This window comes from Pseudophryne corroboree, chromosome 8, assembly GCF_028390025.1.
Source record: "Pseudophryne corroboree isolate aPseCor3 chromosome 8, aPseCor3.hap2, whole genome shotgun sequence".
Taxonomy (NCBI): Eukaryota; Metazoa; Chordata; class Amphibia; order Anura; family Myobatrachidae; genus Pseudophryne; species Pseudophryne corroboree.
This window is the reverse complement of record NC_086451.1, coordinates 445,317,934-445,336,554: the sequence shown is the minus strand read 5'-3', so window position 1 is coordinate 445,336,554 and position 18,621 is coordinate 445,317,934. Positions and strand designations below refer to the sequence as shown.

Sequence of the window (18,621 nt, the reverse complement as noted above, 5' to 3'; positions counted from 1 at the left end):
GATAAATGTTAAGTAGAATCGGATTGGTTGCTGTGAGCAACATCACCAGTTCTAAAAAGCTCCCACCTTAGTAAATTTACCCCAGTGTATAGAGTCATTAAATGCTTGTTCTGGGTTTGCATTAAATATATATAGCGACTTATTTGATATATACCCAAAAGAAATCCAGATACAATAAAACCCCAATTACCAGTACGGTCGCAGCCACTAATAACGCGCGTGCCGCCAGAGCCCAGCAACGCCCCCCCCCCCCCCCTGTCATTTCCCGTAATATTTTACTGCAATTGTTGTTCAAAGAACCTTCCCTTATAAAACAAATATTTATCTGATTCTCTCTGATGTTATAAACAGTCTAATTAAAAACAAAATCAAAGACTTATAAAAAAAAATAAAAAAAAAAATGACTTTTTCAGCCCAGACTTAGCATTTTGTCCTTGGCAAAAAAAACTCCCAAACAGAATAAATGAAAGTTTGGCGACAGTAACTGTTGTATTATGTATAATTGGGGTTGTTATAATATTTATAAATACTTATATAAATGTTTCATTACTTTGACAGCGTTTTTGCATCGCACATTCCATTGTCGGCGGTTTGGCTCAGCAATCACAGGCAGGCTCTGGGAGATATATATGCAAATTATTCTGCCGCTTAGCAATTATGATCGCAACTGATGACATGTTTGCGCTATCTGCCTGCTTTGTTGACATACAGGATTAAATAAATGATCATCTTATAAATGAAAACTTTGAAAAAAATAAAAAAATTATATAATCGCTGGAACAATTCAGGATGAAGAATTGAGGACGGGGGATGGGGGCCACTGTCATCGGATGGGGGCCACTGTCATCAGGGTACAGCATTGCTGTGAAGCGGTGTACTTGGTCTGCACTAATGTTTAGGTAGGTCGTACATGTCAAAGAAACCTTCACATGAATGCCAGATCCCCAGGTTTTCCAGCAGAACGTTGCCCAGAGCATCACACTGCCTCCCCCCGGTTTGCCTTCTTCCCATAGTGCACCCTGGTGCCATCTCTTCTGCAGGTAAGTGACGCACACGCACCCGGCCGTTCGCATGATGTAAAAGAGAACATTATTCTTAAGACCCCCCTTCCCACACACACACGGAAAATGCCTCGATTTGCAGGTCCAATGACAAGGGGAGGGGCTTAATGGTATTAAGCCCCACCTCCTCCATACGGTTTTGGTGATTTTCTCCCCATCCTGCCTGCTCCACTAGGAAGCAGACGGGATGTGGGAGATCTGCCAACTCTTTCCAGGGGTACAGGTGACTACCCTAAAATTCATGAGTCTCCCGCAACCTCCAGAAGCACAAACCCACACATTACAACTACGGAATCTCGCATTAACATAAGATAATTAATCATATTTCTGCGGCTGCCCGGAACGGCCCCAGTAGACCAGTGGAGCCTGATAATAATAATCCTTGTTTAGCCTGCCAAGACATCTCCATAATGTACGGAGTCAGCAAGATCAGGCTTTTGGACTCTAGGAAGATAAATGTAGATGAGGAAAGGGTAATAAATAACACATAGTTTACATATGTTGTGTTTATTTGGAAGGCAGCTGCGAGCATTTGGTAGTGACTATCAGGGCCGGTTCGAGCGCTTTCAGCACCCCGGGCGGGCAATGTATGCGTGGCTTCATACAGGGGGCGTGGTCAGTTACGCCCCCTGTACAGTAGTAGCGCCGCTGAAATGATGTGCGGTGCGCAATGACGTCATCGCGCACCGCACAGCAAAGGTCCTCTCCACGAAGGGAAACTAGACGCGCGTCTAGTTTCCCTTTGTGGAGAGGACCTTTGCTGTGTGGTGCGCGATGACGTCATCGCGCACCGCACAGCAAAGGTCCTCTCCACAAAGGGAAACTAAACGCATAGCGTCTGGTTCCCTTCACAGCGGGGGGCAGCGGGACAGACCGGGCAGCGGGGGTACAGCAGCAGCGGATCTTGCCATGGTGCGGCGCCCTCGGTGCCCGTGGCAAGATCCGCTACTGGTGACTATGGTGATTGTCTGCAAGTCATATCTACAGACTGGAAATGCTGTACGCTGACTGTACCACACAGTGCTAAACTAACACGTTGCCCACATTCATTGTGTAGGCTAACTAGGTACTTGCCCGGGGCAGCTTAATGCATGGGGCAGCTTTTACATTACTAATAGCTAGGAGGTGGATTACAAGGTGCAAGATGGTGGCAAGCACACTTCAGTACAGGGAAGTAAAGCATATTTGCCTACCTGACCCTCTCCATGAGGGAGAAAATGCTCTGTTCCTGGACTTTCCTGGTAATGTATGATTGCCATCACCTGTGGTGAGCTAGTTAATTTATAAGAAAGGTGTTTCACCACAGGTGATGGCAATCATACATTACCAGGACTGTCCAGGAACAGAGCATTTTCTCCCTCATGGAGAGGGTCAGGTAGGCAAGTATGAAGTAAAGGCTTATGGGAACCCGTTTGTGGCATCATATTACACTTCAACAAGGGAGTGTTTTCCAGGTGCACTCCAAGTAATGCAGAAAAAATGCCCCGAGAATACGGACAACCAGGATAATTATAATCAACTGTACAATGTAACATGGAGGACAATTGAGGTTCTTAGCACATGTTTGGATAAAACATGCTGGCCCCCCTAGCACGTCACAGTGACCTCATCAGGTGGGTCCCTAATATCCTTAATACTGATACATTATATAAATATATCCAGGACTTACCTATAATAGTGCCCATTCTAATATGTTTACAGCAAATGCAAGGTTCTATACTCATTAAAATCATCTAGGGGCAGGTGGGAGGGGTGCTAGTCCAGGCACACACCTGAATAAGGCCCTGTATGCACCCGGGGAGGTTGGATGGAGGGGGAAAGACTTGTGAAGATAACAATCACCAGTTTATAGCACATATTGTACAAAGCTTAGGGCTGTGTGAAACCTACTCGTCACTTGACCCATCTGGTTCAGTATCATTTAGATAGACGGATAATCCACAAATACAACGGTGGAACCAAATATAATGATAAATACTGTACTATACGGTATTGTAGACATATTTGAAAAAAATATCTATAATGTATATTGTATGTATAAATTCTAAGATCAAATAAAGCCACATTTTGCCATCTGGAAATAATTGTTAGAGTTACAGAGAACAATATATTTTACAGTCATGGATCCTGCTCAGCAATTTCTCTGTTGTGGTTTAGTGGACCTTTAATATACAATTGAAATAACATGCCGCTAGTTTCTACTTTAGACAAGCAAGCTCACTGACTAAGTTCTTGCGCTGTCACTTACCTGTGGTAAAAGAGGTGGAGATAGGGGCAGAACTGGCTCCATTACGCAGTGCGTGGAGCTGAACTCGATACTGAGTGATAGGATTGAGCTGGCTCATTGTGAAGGAGTACAGATGGGGCAACAGATGGATCTCCTAAAAGAGAAACGTATGTCTGACAACTGTATACACATGTACTGACGAAAGGATGTTTAAGTAGGGTACTAAATTAGGAAACAGAGGAGAGAGGACAGGAGAGGAATACATGGGGGTGAAAGAGATACATACAGGAGACATGGGAGATACAGATGACAGGAGACATGGATACGGGAGATACATAGAGGACAAGAGACATGGGCATGGGAGATACATAGAGAACAGGAGACATGGACATGGGAGATACATAGAGGACAGGAGACATGGAAATTAGAAATACATAGAGGACAAGAGTTATGGACATGGGAGATAAATAGAGGACAGCAGACATGGACACGGGAGAAACATAGAGGACAGGAGAGATGGACACAGAAGAAACATAGATGACAGGAGACATGGACATGGGAGAAACATAGAGGACAAGAGACATAGACATGGGAGATACATAGAGAACAGAAGACATGGACATGGGAGATACATAGAGGACAGGAGACATGGAAATGAGAGATACATAGAGGACAGGAGACATGGACACGGGAGATACATAGAGGACAGGAGACATGGACATGGGAGAAACATAGAGGACAGGAGACATGGACACAGAAGAAACAGAGGACAGGAGACATAGACATGGGAGATACATAGAGAACAGGAGATATGGACATGGGAGATACATAGAGGACAGGAGACATGGACACGGGAGATACATAGAGGACAGGAGACATGGACATGGGAGAAACATAGAGGACAGGAGACATGGACACAGAAGAAACAGAGGACAGGAGACATAGACATGGGAGATACATAGAGAACAGGAGATATGGACATGGGAGATACATAGAGGACAGGAGACATGGGAGATACATAGAGGACAGGAGACATGGACACAGAAGAAACAGAGGACAGGAGACATAGACATGGGAGATACATAGAGAACAGGAGATATGGACATGGGAGATACATAGAGGACAGCAGACATGGACATGGGAGATACATAGAGGACAGGAGACATGGACACGGGAGAAACATAGAGGACAGGAGAGATGGACACAGAAGAAACATAGATGACAGGAGACATGGACATGAGAGAAACATAGAGGACAAGAGACATAGACATGGGAGATACATAGAGAACAGAAGACATGGACATGGGAGATACATAGAGGACAGGAGACATGGAAATGAGAGATACATAGAGGACAGGAGACATGGACACGGGAGATACATAGAGGACAGGAGACATGGACACAGAAGAAACATAGAGGACAGGAGACATAGACATGGGAGATACATAGAGAACAGGAGACATTGACATGGGAGATACATAGAGGACAGGAGACATGGAAATTAGAAATACATAGAGGACAAGAGTTATGGATATGGGAGATAAATAGAGGACAGCAGACATGGACACGGGAGAAACATAGAGGACAGGAGACATGGACACGGGAGAAACATAGAGGACAGGAGAGATGGACACAAAAGAAACATAGATGACAGGAGACATGGACATGGGAGAAACATAGATGACAAGAGACATAGACATGGGAGATACATAGAGAACAGAAGACATGGACATGGGAGATACATAGAGGACAGGAGACATGGAAATGAGAGATACATAGAGGATAGGAGACATGGACACGGGAGATACATAGAGGACAGGAGACATGGACATGGGAGAAACATAGAGGACAGGAGAGATGGACACAGGAGAAACATAGAGGACAAGAGACATGGGCATGGGAGATACATAGAGAACAGGAGACATGGAAATTAGAAATACATAGAGGACAAGAGTTATGGACATGGGAGATAAATAGAGGACAGCAGACATGGACACGGGAGAAACATAGAGGACAGGAGATATGGACACAAAGAAACATAGATTACAGGAGACATGGACATGGGAGAAACATAGAGGACAAGAGACATAGACATGGGAGATACATAGAGAACAGAAGACATGGACATGGGAGATACATAGAGGACAGGAGACATGGAAATGAGAGATACATAGAGGACAGGAGACATGGACACGGGAGATACATAGAGGACAGGAGACATGGACACAGAAGAAACAGAGGACAGGAGACATAGACATGGGAGATACATAGAGAACAGGAGATATGGACATGGGAGATACATAGAGGACAGGAGGCATAGAAATTAGAAATACATAGAGGACAGGAGTTATGGACATGGGAGATAAATAGAGGACAGCAGACTTGGACATGGGAGATACATAGAGGACAGGAGACATGGACACGGGAGAAACATAGAGGACAGGAGAGATGGACACAGAAGAAACATAGATGACAGGAGACATGGACATGAGAGAAACATAGAGGACAAGAGACATGGACATGGGAGATACATAGAGGACAGGAGACATGGAAATGAGAGATACATAGAGGACAGGAGACATGGACACGGGAGATACATAGAGGACAGGAGACATGGACACAGAAGAAACATAGAGGACAGGAGACATAGACATGGGAGATACATAGAGAACAGGAGACATTGACATGGGAGATACATAGAGGACAGGAGACATGGAAATTAGAAATACATAGAGGACAAGAGTTATGGATATGGGAGATAAATAGAGGACAGCAGACATGGACACGGGAGAAACATAGAGGACAGGAGAGATGGACACAAAAGAAACATAGATGACAGGAGACATGGACATGGGAGAAACATAGATGACAAGAGACATAGACATGGGAGATACATAGAGAACAGAAGACATGGACATGGGAGATACATAGAGTACAGGAGACATGGAAATGAGAGATACATAGAGGACAGGAGACATGGACACGGGAGATACATAGAGGACAGGAGACATGGACATGGGAGAAACATAGAGGACAGGAGAGATGGACACAGGAGAAACATAGAGGACAAGAGACATGGGCATGGGAGATACATAGAGAACAGGAGACATGGAAATTAGAAATACATAGAGGACAAGAGTTATGGACATGGGAGATAAATAGAGGACAGCAGACATGGACACGGGAGATACATAGAGGACAGGAGAGATGGACACAGAAGAAACATAGATGACAGGAGACATGGACATGGGAGAAACATAGAGGACAAGAGACATAGACATGGGAGATATATAGAGAACAGAAGACATGGACATGGGAGATACATAGAGGACAGGAGACATGGAAATGAGAGATACATAGAGGACAGGAGACATGGACACGGGAGATACATAGAGGACAGGAGACATGGACACAGAAGAAACATAGAGGACAGGAGACATAGACATGGGAGATACATAGAGAACAGGAGATATGGACATGGGAGATACATAGAGGACAGGAGACATAGAAATTAGAAATACATAGAGGACAGGAGTTATGGACATGGGAGATAAATAGAGGACAGCAGACATGGACATGGGAGATATATAGAGGACAGGAGACATGGACACGGGAGAAATATAGAGGACAGGAGAGATGGACACAGAAGAAACATAGATGACAGGAGACATGGACATGGGAGAAACATAGAGGACAAGAGACATAGACATGGGAGATACATAGAGAACAGAAGACATGGACATGGGAGATACATAGAGGACAGGAGACATGGACACGGGAGATACATAGAGGACAGGAGACATGGACACAGAAGAAACATAAAGGACAGGAGACATAGACATGGGAGATACATAGAGAACAGGAGACATGGACATGGGAGATACATAGAGGACAGGAGACATGGAAATTAGAAATACATAGAGGACAAGAGTTATGGACATGGGAGATACATAGAGGACAGCAGACATGGACATGGGAGATACATAGAGGACAGGAGACAAGGAAATGGGTGATACATAGAGGACAGGAGACATGGACACGGGAGCAACATAGAGGACAAGAGACATGGGCATGGGAGATACATAGAAGACAGGGGACATGGACATGGGAGATACAGAGAGGACAGGAGACATGGACATGAGAGATACATAGAGGACAGGAGACATGGACATGGGAGATACATAGGGGACAGGAGACATGGAAGTGAGAGATACATAGAGGACAGGAGACATGGACACAGGAGACACATAAAGAACAGGAGATACTTAGAAGACAGGAGACATGGACACAGAAGATGCATAGAGGACAAGTGACATGGACACAGGAGATACATAGAGCACAGGAGATATGGAAATGGGAGATACATAGCGGACAGGAGACATGGACATGGGAAATACATAGAGGACAGGAGATATGGATTTCATTTGGGAGATACATAGAGGACAGGAGACATGGACATGGGAGATAGATAGAGGACAAAAGACATGGGCATGGGAGATACATAGAGGACAGGAGACATGGACATGGGAGATACATAGAGGACAGGAGACATGGACATGGGAGATACATAGAGGACAGTAGATAGGGACAAGGGAGAGACAAATAGGACAGGAGACATGGATATGGGAGATACATGAACGACAGTAGACATAGGGATTAGATATAAAGAGAGAAAAGAACAAATGAGACATATATACACATACAGATGTAGCCACCTTTATCTTGACCTATTCTCCGCCTAGACGGACGTTTAATCACGCTAAGGCAATATCTTAGCTTGCTGAGTTTAATCACAGGCAGGCGCGTTGAGGCGATTCTAGATACTCAGCATGCATTACACATCTCCACCACTGGGTGGCTCATGCTCCACTAATCCAGTACTTTCGATCGCATAGTGATGGATTGATCTACAGCTCTGGCAAATGGTCAGTGACGACTGTAATGTTAATAGATGGTGACCAATGGTCAGACGGTGAGAGTTCTCAATATAAATAAATAGTTTATACAGACACAAACGAACATGTTAAAACACTTGTGTATGCAGACGCAAGATTGTGTATGGAGATGCAACTAATTGTGTAAAAGGAAGTTTGTACAATGCATTAACACCGTGCTTTTGAAATACATGTACAGTATGAGCGTCCGAGTTCCCTAAGACATAATGTGGAGGGGTCGCTATTTGCAGTACTTTTACACATGAAATTGTAAATCTCTCATGAAGTGTCATGGTCGAACGATGAAGGCTACCACCTCCCACGCTGAGAGTCCCGGGTTCGAGTCCTAAAGTGCCATCTTTGTTTTGTTTTTTTATGTGTTCCCTTGACATTCACTTTAATATTATTATTTTTTCATGCTAATACATTCAATGGAAGGGTGCACACAGGTTTCACATAAATCAGAGTAAATCTGCAGGAGCGATTCTTTACGCTAAATGCAAATGCACAGAGGTAATGAGTATAAATTAGTGTATTCCGCCGCAACTAACTGAGCAACACAGTACTGTAGATCGTCGGTGTTTGTGTATTGCACATGACCTGAACTCCCTCCCTGACTACTGCATGACCTGTGCAGGCTCCCAGAGGGGAAGGGCGATGAGGGTAGGGGGAGGCGGTGGAAAATACGGGCTTTTGAAATACAAGTATGAGCGTCCCTAAGGCATAAACCAACACCAATGTGTTCCCGTGACATTCACTTTATTATAATTTTTTTTCTTTGTTAAACGGTACATTCAATGGAAGGGTGCACACAGGTTTCACATAAATCTTGTCTTGTAACCTGATCGGAACTCCCTACCTGTCTACTGCATGAACTGTGCAGGCTCCCAGGGGGGAAGGGGAAAGTGGGATGGGGGTAGGGCGAGGCAGTGGAAAATACTATGTTCAAAGAACGGGCCAATGCTGAAGGAGCGTCAGAATCCCCTAGCTAAAATGCACAGTGTCGATAGGGATAAGCGAGGTCTATGCACATAACGATACACCAGACCCATCGCATCACAAAGTGACAAAATGTCCAAGGCACATGAACCCCCGCCTTGTGTCAGCACTCAGCTATGGAGCGAGCGACGGCATAGTAAATGAGGTGTAAAAAAAACAAAAAGTTGCAAATGAACACATTCGATGTCTTTTGTGTTTAATCTCCCTCCAAATCTCGACAATTACGAATCTTAGTAAATACAGTATACCCCTTTGCGATGCAATGGGGTCGGGGTAGCATTATGTGCATAGACCTCGCTTAACCCTATCGACCCTGTGTATTTTAGCTAGGGGATTGTGACGCTCCTTCAGCATTGCCCCGTAGCCTGCAAAACCTATGCTGTCACTCGCTCCATAGCTGAGTGCTGACACAAGGCGGATGTTCACGTGCCTTGGACATTTTGTCACTTTGTGATGCGATGGGTTCTGGGGTATCATTAAGTGCATAGACCTCGCTTATCCCTATCGACCCTGTGTATTTTAGCTAGGGGATTCTGACGCTCCTTCAGCATTGCCCCGTGACCTACAAAATCTGAGCTGTTACTGGTTTTTTTTTAAGTATATAAATCAAAGGAGAAAATCAAATGGAGGAATAATAAGACTTAAGACAGAGAGTGAGAATTTGGTGGAGGGAGACAAGGCAATAGCAGATTACCTAAATAATTATCTTTGCTCAGTATTTACTACAGAAGGAGAAGGGAAGGGGTCACAGTTCAGTTGCAAGGACATTCATAAAAATAAGGTAGATTAAACTACATTTAGAGAGGAGAAGGTTCTAACAGAACTTTCAAAACTAAAAGTGGATAAATCAATGGGGCCAGATAGGATACACCCAAGGATACTAAAAGAGCTAAAAGATGTGCTGGTGACACCATTAACAGAATTATTTAACCAGTCACTAAATACAGGTGCTATTCCAGAGGACTGGAAAAGAGCAAATGTAGTTCCACTGTACAAAAGCGGAAGCAAGGAAGAAGCAAGTAACTACAGACCAGTAAGCCTTACATCAGTAGTAGGGAAAGTAATGAAAAAACTATTAAAAGAAAGAGTTGTGGAATATCTTAACTCAAACAACTTACAGGATCCAAAACAGCATGGATTTACAGGTGGGAGATCTTACCAAACAAATCTTATTGACTTTTTTGACTCTGTGATGAAAATAATAGATCAAGGGGGAGCTGTAGATGTAGCATATCTAGACTGTAGTAAGGCATTTGACACTGTCCCACATCGCAGACTGCTAAATAAACTTGAAAGCGTGGGGGTGGATTATAAAATAGTTAAATGGATAAGAACCTGGCTGCAGGATAGGAAACAGACAGTTGTAGTAAATGGAGTGCAATCTATGGTGGGAAATGTTACCAGTGGAGTACCCCAGGGATCTGAACTTGGACCAGTTCTCTTTAATATCTTTGTTGGTGACATTGCAAATGGTATTTAAAGGAAAGTATGCCTTTTTGCAGATGATACAAAGATATGCAACAGGGTAGACACACCAGGAGGGGTAAAACAAATTATTGATGACCTAGCTAGGCTTGAAAAATGGTCAAGAACGTGACAACCACAGTTTAATGCTAAAAAAATGCAAAATCATGCACTTGGGTCTCAAAAACCCAAAGGCTAAATATAGTATCAAGGGTACTATAATGGAAACTACTGAGGAGGAAATGGATTTAGGAGTCACTATTTTAAGTGACTTAAAGGCAGGAAAGCAATGCAACAAAGCAATGAGAAAGGCAAGTCAGATGCTTGGTTGCATAGGGAGAGGAATCAGTAGCAGGAAAAAAGAAGTGATAATGCCACTGTACAGATCTTTGGTACGGCCTCACCTGGAATACTGTGTCCAGTTCTAGAGACCATATCTCCAGAAGGATATAAATACATTAGAGAGTGTACAAAGAAGGGCAACTAAAATGGTGCATGGGCTATATAACAAAACTTACCCAGAAAGGCTAAACGATCTTAACATGTATAATTTGGAGTAGAGAAGGGAAAGGGGGGACATGATAGAAACTTTCAAATATACCAAAGGTTTTAACAAAGTTCAGGAGGGAAACATTTTTCAAAGGAAGAGAAGTATTAGAACTCAAGGACATACACTGAAACTGGAGGGAGGCAGGTTCAGGGGAAATTTAAGGAAAAATTACTTCACAGAAAGGGTAGTGGATAAGTGGAATAACCTCCCATCAGAGGTGGTAGAGGCTAAGACTGTAGAGCAATTTCAACATGCTTGGGATAGGCATATGAATTTCCTTACAAAGAATTAACCAAGAATTAAGGTTCAAAAAGGGTTGAGATTACCTAAAGGATAAAAAAAGGGGCAGACTAGATGGGACAAGTGGTTCTTATCTGCCGTCAAATTCTATGTTTCTATGTTACTTGCTCCATAGCCGAGGGCCCCCATGGGGCAAGGAGTCACAGGCAGTAGCCATTTCAATTGAGTCTGCCCTGCTACAGAATTGTATGTGTACCGTATGGTGCATAGAACCTTAACAGTACAACCGCTCCTGCAGCTTTGCCCTGGTTTATGTGAATAAAAAAAATAATAAAGTGTCTGGAAAAAACTAACATGCATTCGTACTTTAGGAATCGAACCCGGGACTCTGAGTATAGGAAGCGGAACACTTCACCACTTCGCTGCAGACAGATGAATAAATCCATTGGTTTTGATTATGCCATAATGGCTACCGGATTAGGACGCTAACATACTGTACAATATTCCTAATATCAATAGGCAATAATGAACTTCTAACACGTCCATTTGCGTCAGTGTACACTACTGGTTTTATGTTGCTTTGTCTGCGGGACTTGGACGCTTACAAATTCCTAAAGTACTGTAAATGGACCATATATGCTGTACTATTTGCGTCTGTACTGTATATACTGTATTAAATAATGCAGTGTAATGAGACGCTGTATATACTGTATGCAGAGTAACGAGACGCACTAGTAAAGTAGTCCTTACTATATATTTCAGTATTGTATTTTACGGGAGACCACACGCATGCGCAGTGGTGATTGTAAAAAGCGACATCTGGTGGATGATCGCAGGTATTACACGTAAAGGTAACGCCAAATGCTCTGTCTGCCTCCGTGCGATTAGATACGCCTCTCTGTGCCTCCCTACGCCCCGGTACGCTGCGTATGCTCGATCGGGACAAACGCCTCTGCCAGTCAAGATAAAGGTGGCTACATCTGTACATAAAGGACAAAATGTGTGGGCATGAATGAACATGGAGGACAAGAGATATGGGCATGAGAGATACAGAGACGACAAGATATGTGACCATGAGAGACACATACAGGAGAGACATTAGTGATAATACAGAGAATAAACAGAGTAAGGCATCAAGAGTATAACATTATTTCTGGGTGAGACAGATATTGTCACTTATCTCTAACATTAGTTCCATACATTTTGCTGCTTCCCACCCCCTCCTGCCTCAGTCCCCCTCAGTGCAGGCAGTTCCATGCAGGATAGATAAAAGATGTGAGTTCAGCTCTGTTTTACCTTCATTTCACCCTGCGGCGTTTGATAGGTGAGCAGGTACCCATCAGGCACAGCATCCGGTGCTTTCCATGTGAGCAGACAGCTACGAGCTGTGATTTGGCTGGCGGAGAGGTCCCTTGGAGTGTCAGCACCTGGACAACAAGCAGATGGAGAAATATCACTAATACCACATAAAACTGCACAATCATTGTATATGAGATGATGAAATCACAGTCAGCAGCCATGTCTGTTTCGCTAAGGATGGTCTCACACATTGTAGGGAGATAGACATTCAAAGAGAGCCTCAGCTATAATATATGTTTAAGTTATAGTAAGTGGGAAATAAAAGCAATAATGACATAATATAGTGAAGAGTTTAGAAGAAACCAGACATGGAGAGAACTTATTGGGTGATGGACTCACTGGTGGTGAAAGAGGTGGATGTCGGTGTGCTGGTCATGGATCCTTGTGAACTTTGCACACTCACAAAGTACTCAGTGTGCGGATGTAACCCAGCGAGAGGCAGCTCAGTTCTGTCACCAGGAACCACTAAGGTGACTAAGGGTACTGAAAGAAAGGAGAGAAGGAGGATCTGGTAAGAGTAACTATAATCAAAGTATGCCAATTAGAATACATGAGACAAATAGAAATACAGAGATACAGGACACCTGTGATATCTACTAATATTGGTGAATGGAGAGCATACAACATATTCATTGACATCTTTACTCAATCAGAAGTATTCGTTGTGCCTCTTACTGTTTTCTGCTCTGTATGTCACTAAATATCTGTCCACAAGTCCTCTAGATGGTTCCCAGCGTAGAAGAGCCGATACTTCAGTCACATCATGTGCACGCAAAGAGCGGGGTCCACCTCCAACTAAGGAAGATGTCTCCACATTAGGTAATACCTTATTGATTTTTATGTATTTTGTAATATGCAAAGGACAAGAGTCATCCCTGAGGGCCAGCATGTAGCCGCAGTATAAATACCTGTGGTGAAAAAGTCTGTCAGAGGTTGACTTTCTTCAAATCCCCGCACTGTAACCACAGTGACCTCATAGTGAGTTCCGGGGATCAGGCCCTTCAATGGGGTGCTGGTTCCAACCACATTGACACTTTCAGGTTCTCCTGAAAGGAAAGAAGGTTAAAACTTAGAGAAGGCAAAAATAACGTTGGAGAAAAGTGACCCCCACCCAAAGTTTTAAGCAGATGAAGCTTCTGTAATGAATACTGAAGAGACTTAAGGGGAGATGTATCAAGCCTTCCAGAGAGATAAAGTGAAGAAGTTACCCATAGCAGGGGGTTGTAGGCAACTGGAGAAAATAATGATTAGATAATGTAGAGGATTGGGTAGCCAGAAAGGTGTAACAACTGGACATTAAAAAGAAGTTTACAATATGAGTCACCATTACCTCCATCAGCTAGTTGGTAGGACACTTTGAAAGTGGTTGTGTCAGGGCTTGGGGGTTCCCAGCTCACGGTAGCTGAAGTTTCCTCCACATTACTAAATTTGAGGTTCCTGGGGGATTCCAGATCTAGAAGAACAGAATTGTGCTAAAAGGCATATCTCTCAGAACCTCTTGTGACAGCACCATACTGTATATAGGCTGACACACAATCACCTCAATCTATGAGCAAATGTAATATTCTTTTAATTCTTCCAGCCCTTAAAGATCATTTACATATCAGTGATTAGCAGAATATCTTATTTTATCATTCTGACACACAGAGAAGAGCTTTCCTTGGTATGGCCCACGCGGAGGAGCTAAATCCTGCACCCTTGCAGTTGGTACCTTCTTGTTGTGCTAAGCTATGTGCTCACCAGTACGTAAATCTGCAGCTGGGCAAATGTAAGTGCATGAGATTACAAAGCGCCACTTCGACTGCTCGGCTGCAGCTTTGCAAACAGTCCTTGCTACCATTAAATATTGTATTAAAGTGTTAGCAGAACATTGCTTCTCTTTACCTAGAGGAGCGGTCTTTCCAGTGCCTTCTAGACTGCTATGTTCCTTTTGGTCTTGGACACCGTGTAATGTAACTGTGTAGACGGTGTCCGGCTGTAGGCCAGAGAGAAGAAGAGCTCGTTCTGACCCAGCAGTCGTCATATTCTTCACGGACCCATCTTGACCTTGGATTCCATAGCGAACAGTGAAAGAATCAAAGGTGCCTTCTGGAACCTCCCAGGAAAGCTGTATGTTGTGTGGGCCATGTGGAGAGATGTAGAGGTCATTAAGGATGGGGGAACCCACGGCTTCCAGGAAACCTAACAGAATAAACAATATAAAAAGAAAGTAACAGTAAAAATAAAGAAAATATGAAAGTGATGCATAAGTAACAAACATATAAGTGTTACGTACTGTATAAGTAGGAAACGAGAGACTGAGAGAGAGAATAAACAGGCATCAAAGAATAGAGAGGAAAATGATCTACCAAACGTGTTTAATGTGAATATACCCCAAAGTAGGGAGTATGTGGAATTTATGGGCCTTCCAGCATTTGCTGAACTAGGGCCAGATTCTGAGTAGCATGCAGGTCTGAATGTGGATGGATTGCACACGGAATACGAATGCCAGCCTCTGAATTCTGCGATCACATCGCTCCAAGCCCTCCACCCGCGAGACCAGCCGCCATCCTAATTATAAACACTTACACCGCCCATGCTGGGTGCAAGAGATCCATCTGAAATAGTCAAACCCTCAGCATATGCGTGACTCACATTATGGTGTAACTCTGAGAACATGCCCACTATACTCCCACGACATGGTTTACTACTGCGCATATGCCCCGTTGCCACCCAGTTGCAGCCCAGTTGACCCCCAGAAGATACAACCATTTCATGGGCAGGGAGAAACGCTGGTGAATCACGTGGAGATATGCAGTGATGTGCATGTTCTCTATGGCGAATGCGAAGTTATCTAGAACTCACTAGATATGATCGTCTATGGACCTGTGTTCAACTCAATATCCAGCCCCTACTGTTCCCATGGTGATGTAGTGCCGCAACAACCAAAGTGCTGAATGTGTGTCCACCCTTGAAGGACAATAAAGGGACATTATGGGCCTGAATCAGTGTAGCACTCAAGAGTGCTTGGAAATAAATGCGGACCTCCGCCTGTATAGTTGGCTGCATCTATGTGGCCACGCAGCCTTTATCCATCTGCTTGTAAAAGTAGCCGTCATCACCATACGGGTTTGCACCATTCTTCTAACTGGTGCAAGAGGACAGTCTGATCTCTGCTCTCGATCATGTCGTATCCAACATACGAATGCCAATCAGCAGTGGAGATTAGGCTAATATGCGTGCAACTCACTCGTAGTTGCTCAGAGTAGCCTATTGTTCTGCTCAGATGCATGTCCATCTGCAAAGCGGTTCTATATAAAGTGACAAAATGTGCCCTGCTGCTGAGTTACCTGTTTCAATTTCAGTGGACAAAGGTTTACTTCTCTTCTCCCCTCTCAGACCATACACACTGAAGTCATACTTTCTAGATGGTAGGAGTCCTTGTACAACGGTGCTGGTGTCTTCTCCGGCAATCTGCAGTTCCCTGACTCCACCTTCAGGATCTCGATACTGTACTATTATCCAGTCAAATAGAAGATTTCCTTCCACTCTCCATGATAACTTTACAGATTCCTTGGTCACTTCAGAAGACACCAGGTCCACTAGACGAGGGACCGGTGATGGAGTAACTTTAATAGGGGCTGTAGAAATGACAGAACTACTTTTGTAACCGGATATTTACAAAGAACAAGACAACTTTATTTCTACGGGTGTGAGCACATTGGTAAATAAAGATGTTTGCTTAGTTAGTCTGGTCACATTTTAACATGGAGGTCTGGAACATTCATGTCATAGGCAAATGTTGACAATCTCCAATCTCAAGCAAAATAGGAGCTACAAAGGCCAGAGAACATGACATCATAGAATTAACTAAGGTAACATTCCTGCAATAGTGGCTGGTGATCATAGAATGTGGTGGTGGCTGGTGGCCACAGATTGTGGTGGTGTAGTAGGGGAGGCTGGGATCACATAATGTTGAAATTGTGGTGGTGGTAGCTAGTGAACTTAAAATGTGGTGGTAGTTGTTGTGGTGGTGACAAGTGGCCATAGAATGTGGTGGTAGTTGTGGTGGAGGTGGCTGGTGGCTATAAAACATGGTAGTTGTGGTGGTGGTGGCTATAGAATGTGGTAGTTGTGGTGGTGGCTGGTAGTAATAGAATGTGGAAGTTCTGCTGCTGGTAGCTGGTGGACATAGAATGTGGTAATTGCAATGGTAGTGATTGGTGGCAATAAATGTGGTAGCTGTGATGGTGGTGGTGGAGGTGGTGGTTGGTAGTCATAGAATGTGGCAATTGTGCTGTGGTAGTAGCTAGTGGACATAGAATGTGGTAGTGTGGTGGTGAGGGGTTGCCGGTGGCCATGGAATGTGGTGGTGGTAGTAGTGGTGGTGGCTGGTGGCCATAGAATGTGGCAGTTGTGGTGACTGATGGTCATAGAATGTGGAGGGGGAGGTGGCTGGTAGGCATAGATTGTGATACAGTAGTTGCAGTGATGGTGGCGACAGGTTGCCATAGAATTGGTAATTGTGGTTGTGGTGGTGGCAGTAGTGGTGTTGATAGTGGCTGGTAGGCATAGAATCTGATAGTTGTGGTGATGGTAGTGGCTTGTGGCTATAGAATGTGGCAGTTGTGGTAACTGATGATCATAGAATGTGGAGGGGGAGGTGGCTGGTAGGCATAGATTGTGATACAGTAGTTGCAGTGATGGTGGCGACGAATGTTGTTGTGTTGATCGTGGCTAGTGGTCACAGAAAGTGGTAACTGTGGTGATGGTGGTGGCTACAGAATGTGGCAGTTGTGGTTATGGTGGCTGGTGGCCATAGAATATGGCAGTTGCGGTGGCTCATGGTCATAGAATGTGGTGGTCATGGTTTTGGTGGTGGCTGGTGGCCAGAGAATGTGGTAGTGGCAGTGGGGGAGTAATGTGTGGGTGTAGGGCAAAGTGTGACTCCATTGGGTAATATACTGTATTGGGGCATCTTGAAGAGATGTCATATACTTTACCAAAGAGAGACCGATGTTGGCTTAAGGGCAATATATACCTGGGACTATAAATGTTTGGGTCCTTTTTGCGTGGTCTCACCCTCTTGTCAATCACCCACCCTTTCAAAAATATATAAATTTCCCCAAACATTGATGAAATTATTTTCCTTATCAACAATTAAGATGCCAGGAGATGGAAGTTCATCATCATCATCCTGGGCTGATACCTCTGCAATCAGTTACATACAGTACTCAATGCTCAAAAAATGGAAAACTATGTAATAAAAACGAATGTAATATCAAAGCCTAAAGCCTAAGCTCTCTTCTGGTTGCTGCATTACCTGTGCTGGTTTCAGCTATAACGGCCTTGCTCTTCTTCCCTGCTGAAATCCCATACAGAATAAACTTATACTTCTTCCCAGGCTTCAGATCTTCAACTGCCAGAGAACGCTGCTCTCCATCCAAACTGATCTCCATGGGTTTCCCGTCTGCGTTCCGGTACAGGAGAAGAAATGAGTCAAATTCTCCTCCATCTACGAGCCAGGACAGCCGGACAGACTCGCTGTGGACATCGGACACAGAGAGGGACTGGAGATGCGGAGGTAGATACTTCTCTGTGGAAGAACAAGTTGTATGTGATCATACAAGATCAAGATTGCAGTCCAACTACAGTTCTTACCTATAGCTCCTATCTACTTATTATTGCATTCGGAATACAGTGAACAAAAATTGGAGGCTGATACAGGGATCTTAGGGGTCTATTTAGTAAGCCCTGGAGAAAGATAAAAAGGAGAGAAAGATAATGTACCAGCCAATCAGCTCCTCA

General features: G+C 43.9%; 1 protein-coding gene across 2 annotated transcripts in view; it reads right to left on the bottom strand.

Annotated features, from left to right (window-relative positions):
• TNXB (tenascin XB) overlaps positions 1–18,621 on the bottom strand; it is a 148,725-nt gene that overhangs the window by 23,327 nt on the left and 106,777 nt on the right. For both annotated transcript variants that reach the window (XM_063938154.1, XM_063938155.1), the window contains exons 12-20: positions 18,137–18,409; positions 16,164–16,454; positions 14,719–15,015; positions 14,165–14,287; positions 13,743–13,880; positions 13,510–13,629; positions 13,174–13,317; positions 12,772–12,902; positions 3,310–3,442 (exon numbers count right to left, since the gene is read on the bottom strand). In XM_063938154.1, the coding sequence (XP_063794224.1) occupies positions 3,310–3,442; positions 12,772–12,902; positions 13,174–13,317; positions 13,510–13,629; positions 13,743–13,880; positions 14,165–14,287; positions 14,719–15,015; positions 16,164–16,454; positions 18,137–18,409 (1,650 nt within the window). The remainder of the gene's footprint in view (positions 1–3,309; positions 3,443–12,771; positions 12,903–13,173; positions 13,318–13,509; positions 13,630–13,742; positions 13,881–14,164; positions 14,288–14,718; positions 15,016–16,163; positions 16,455–18,136; positions 18,410–18,621) is intronic.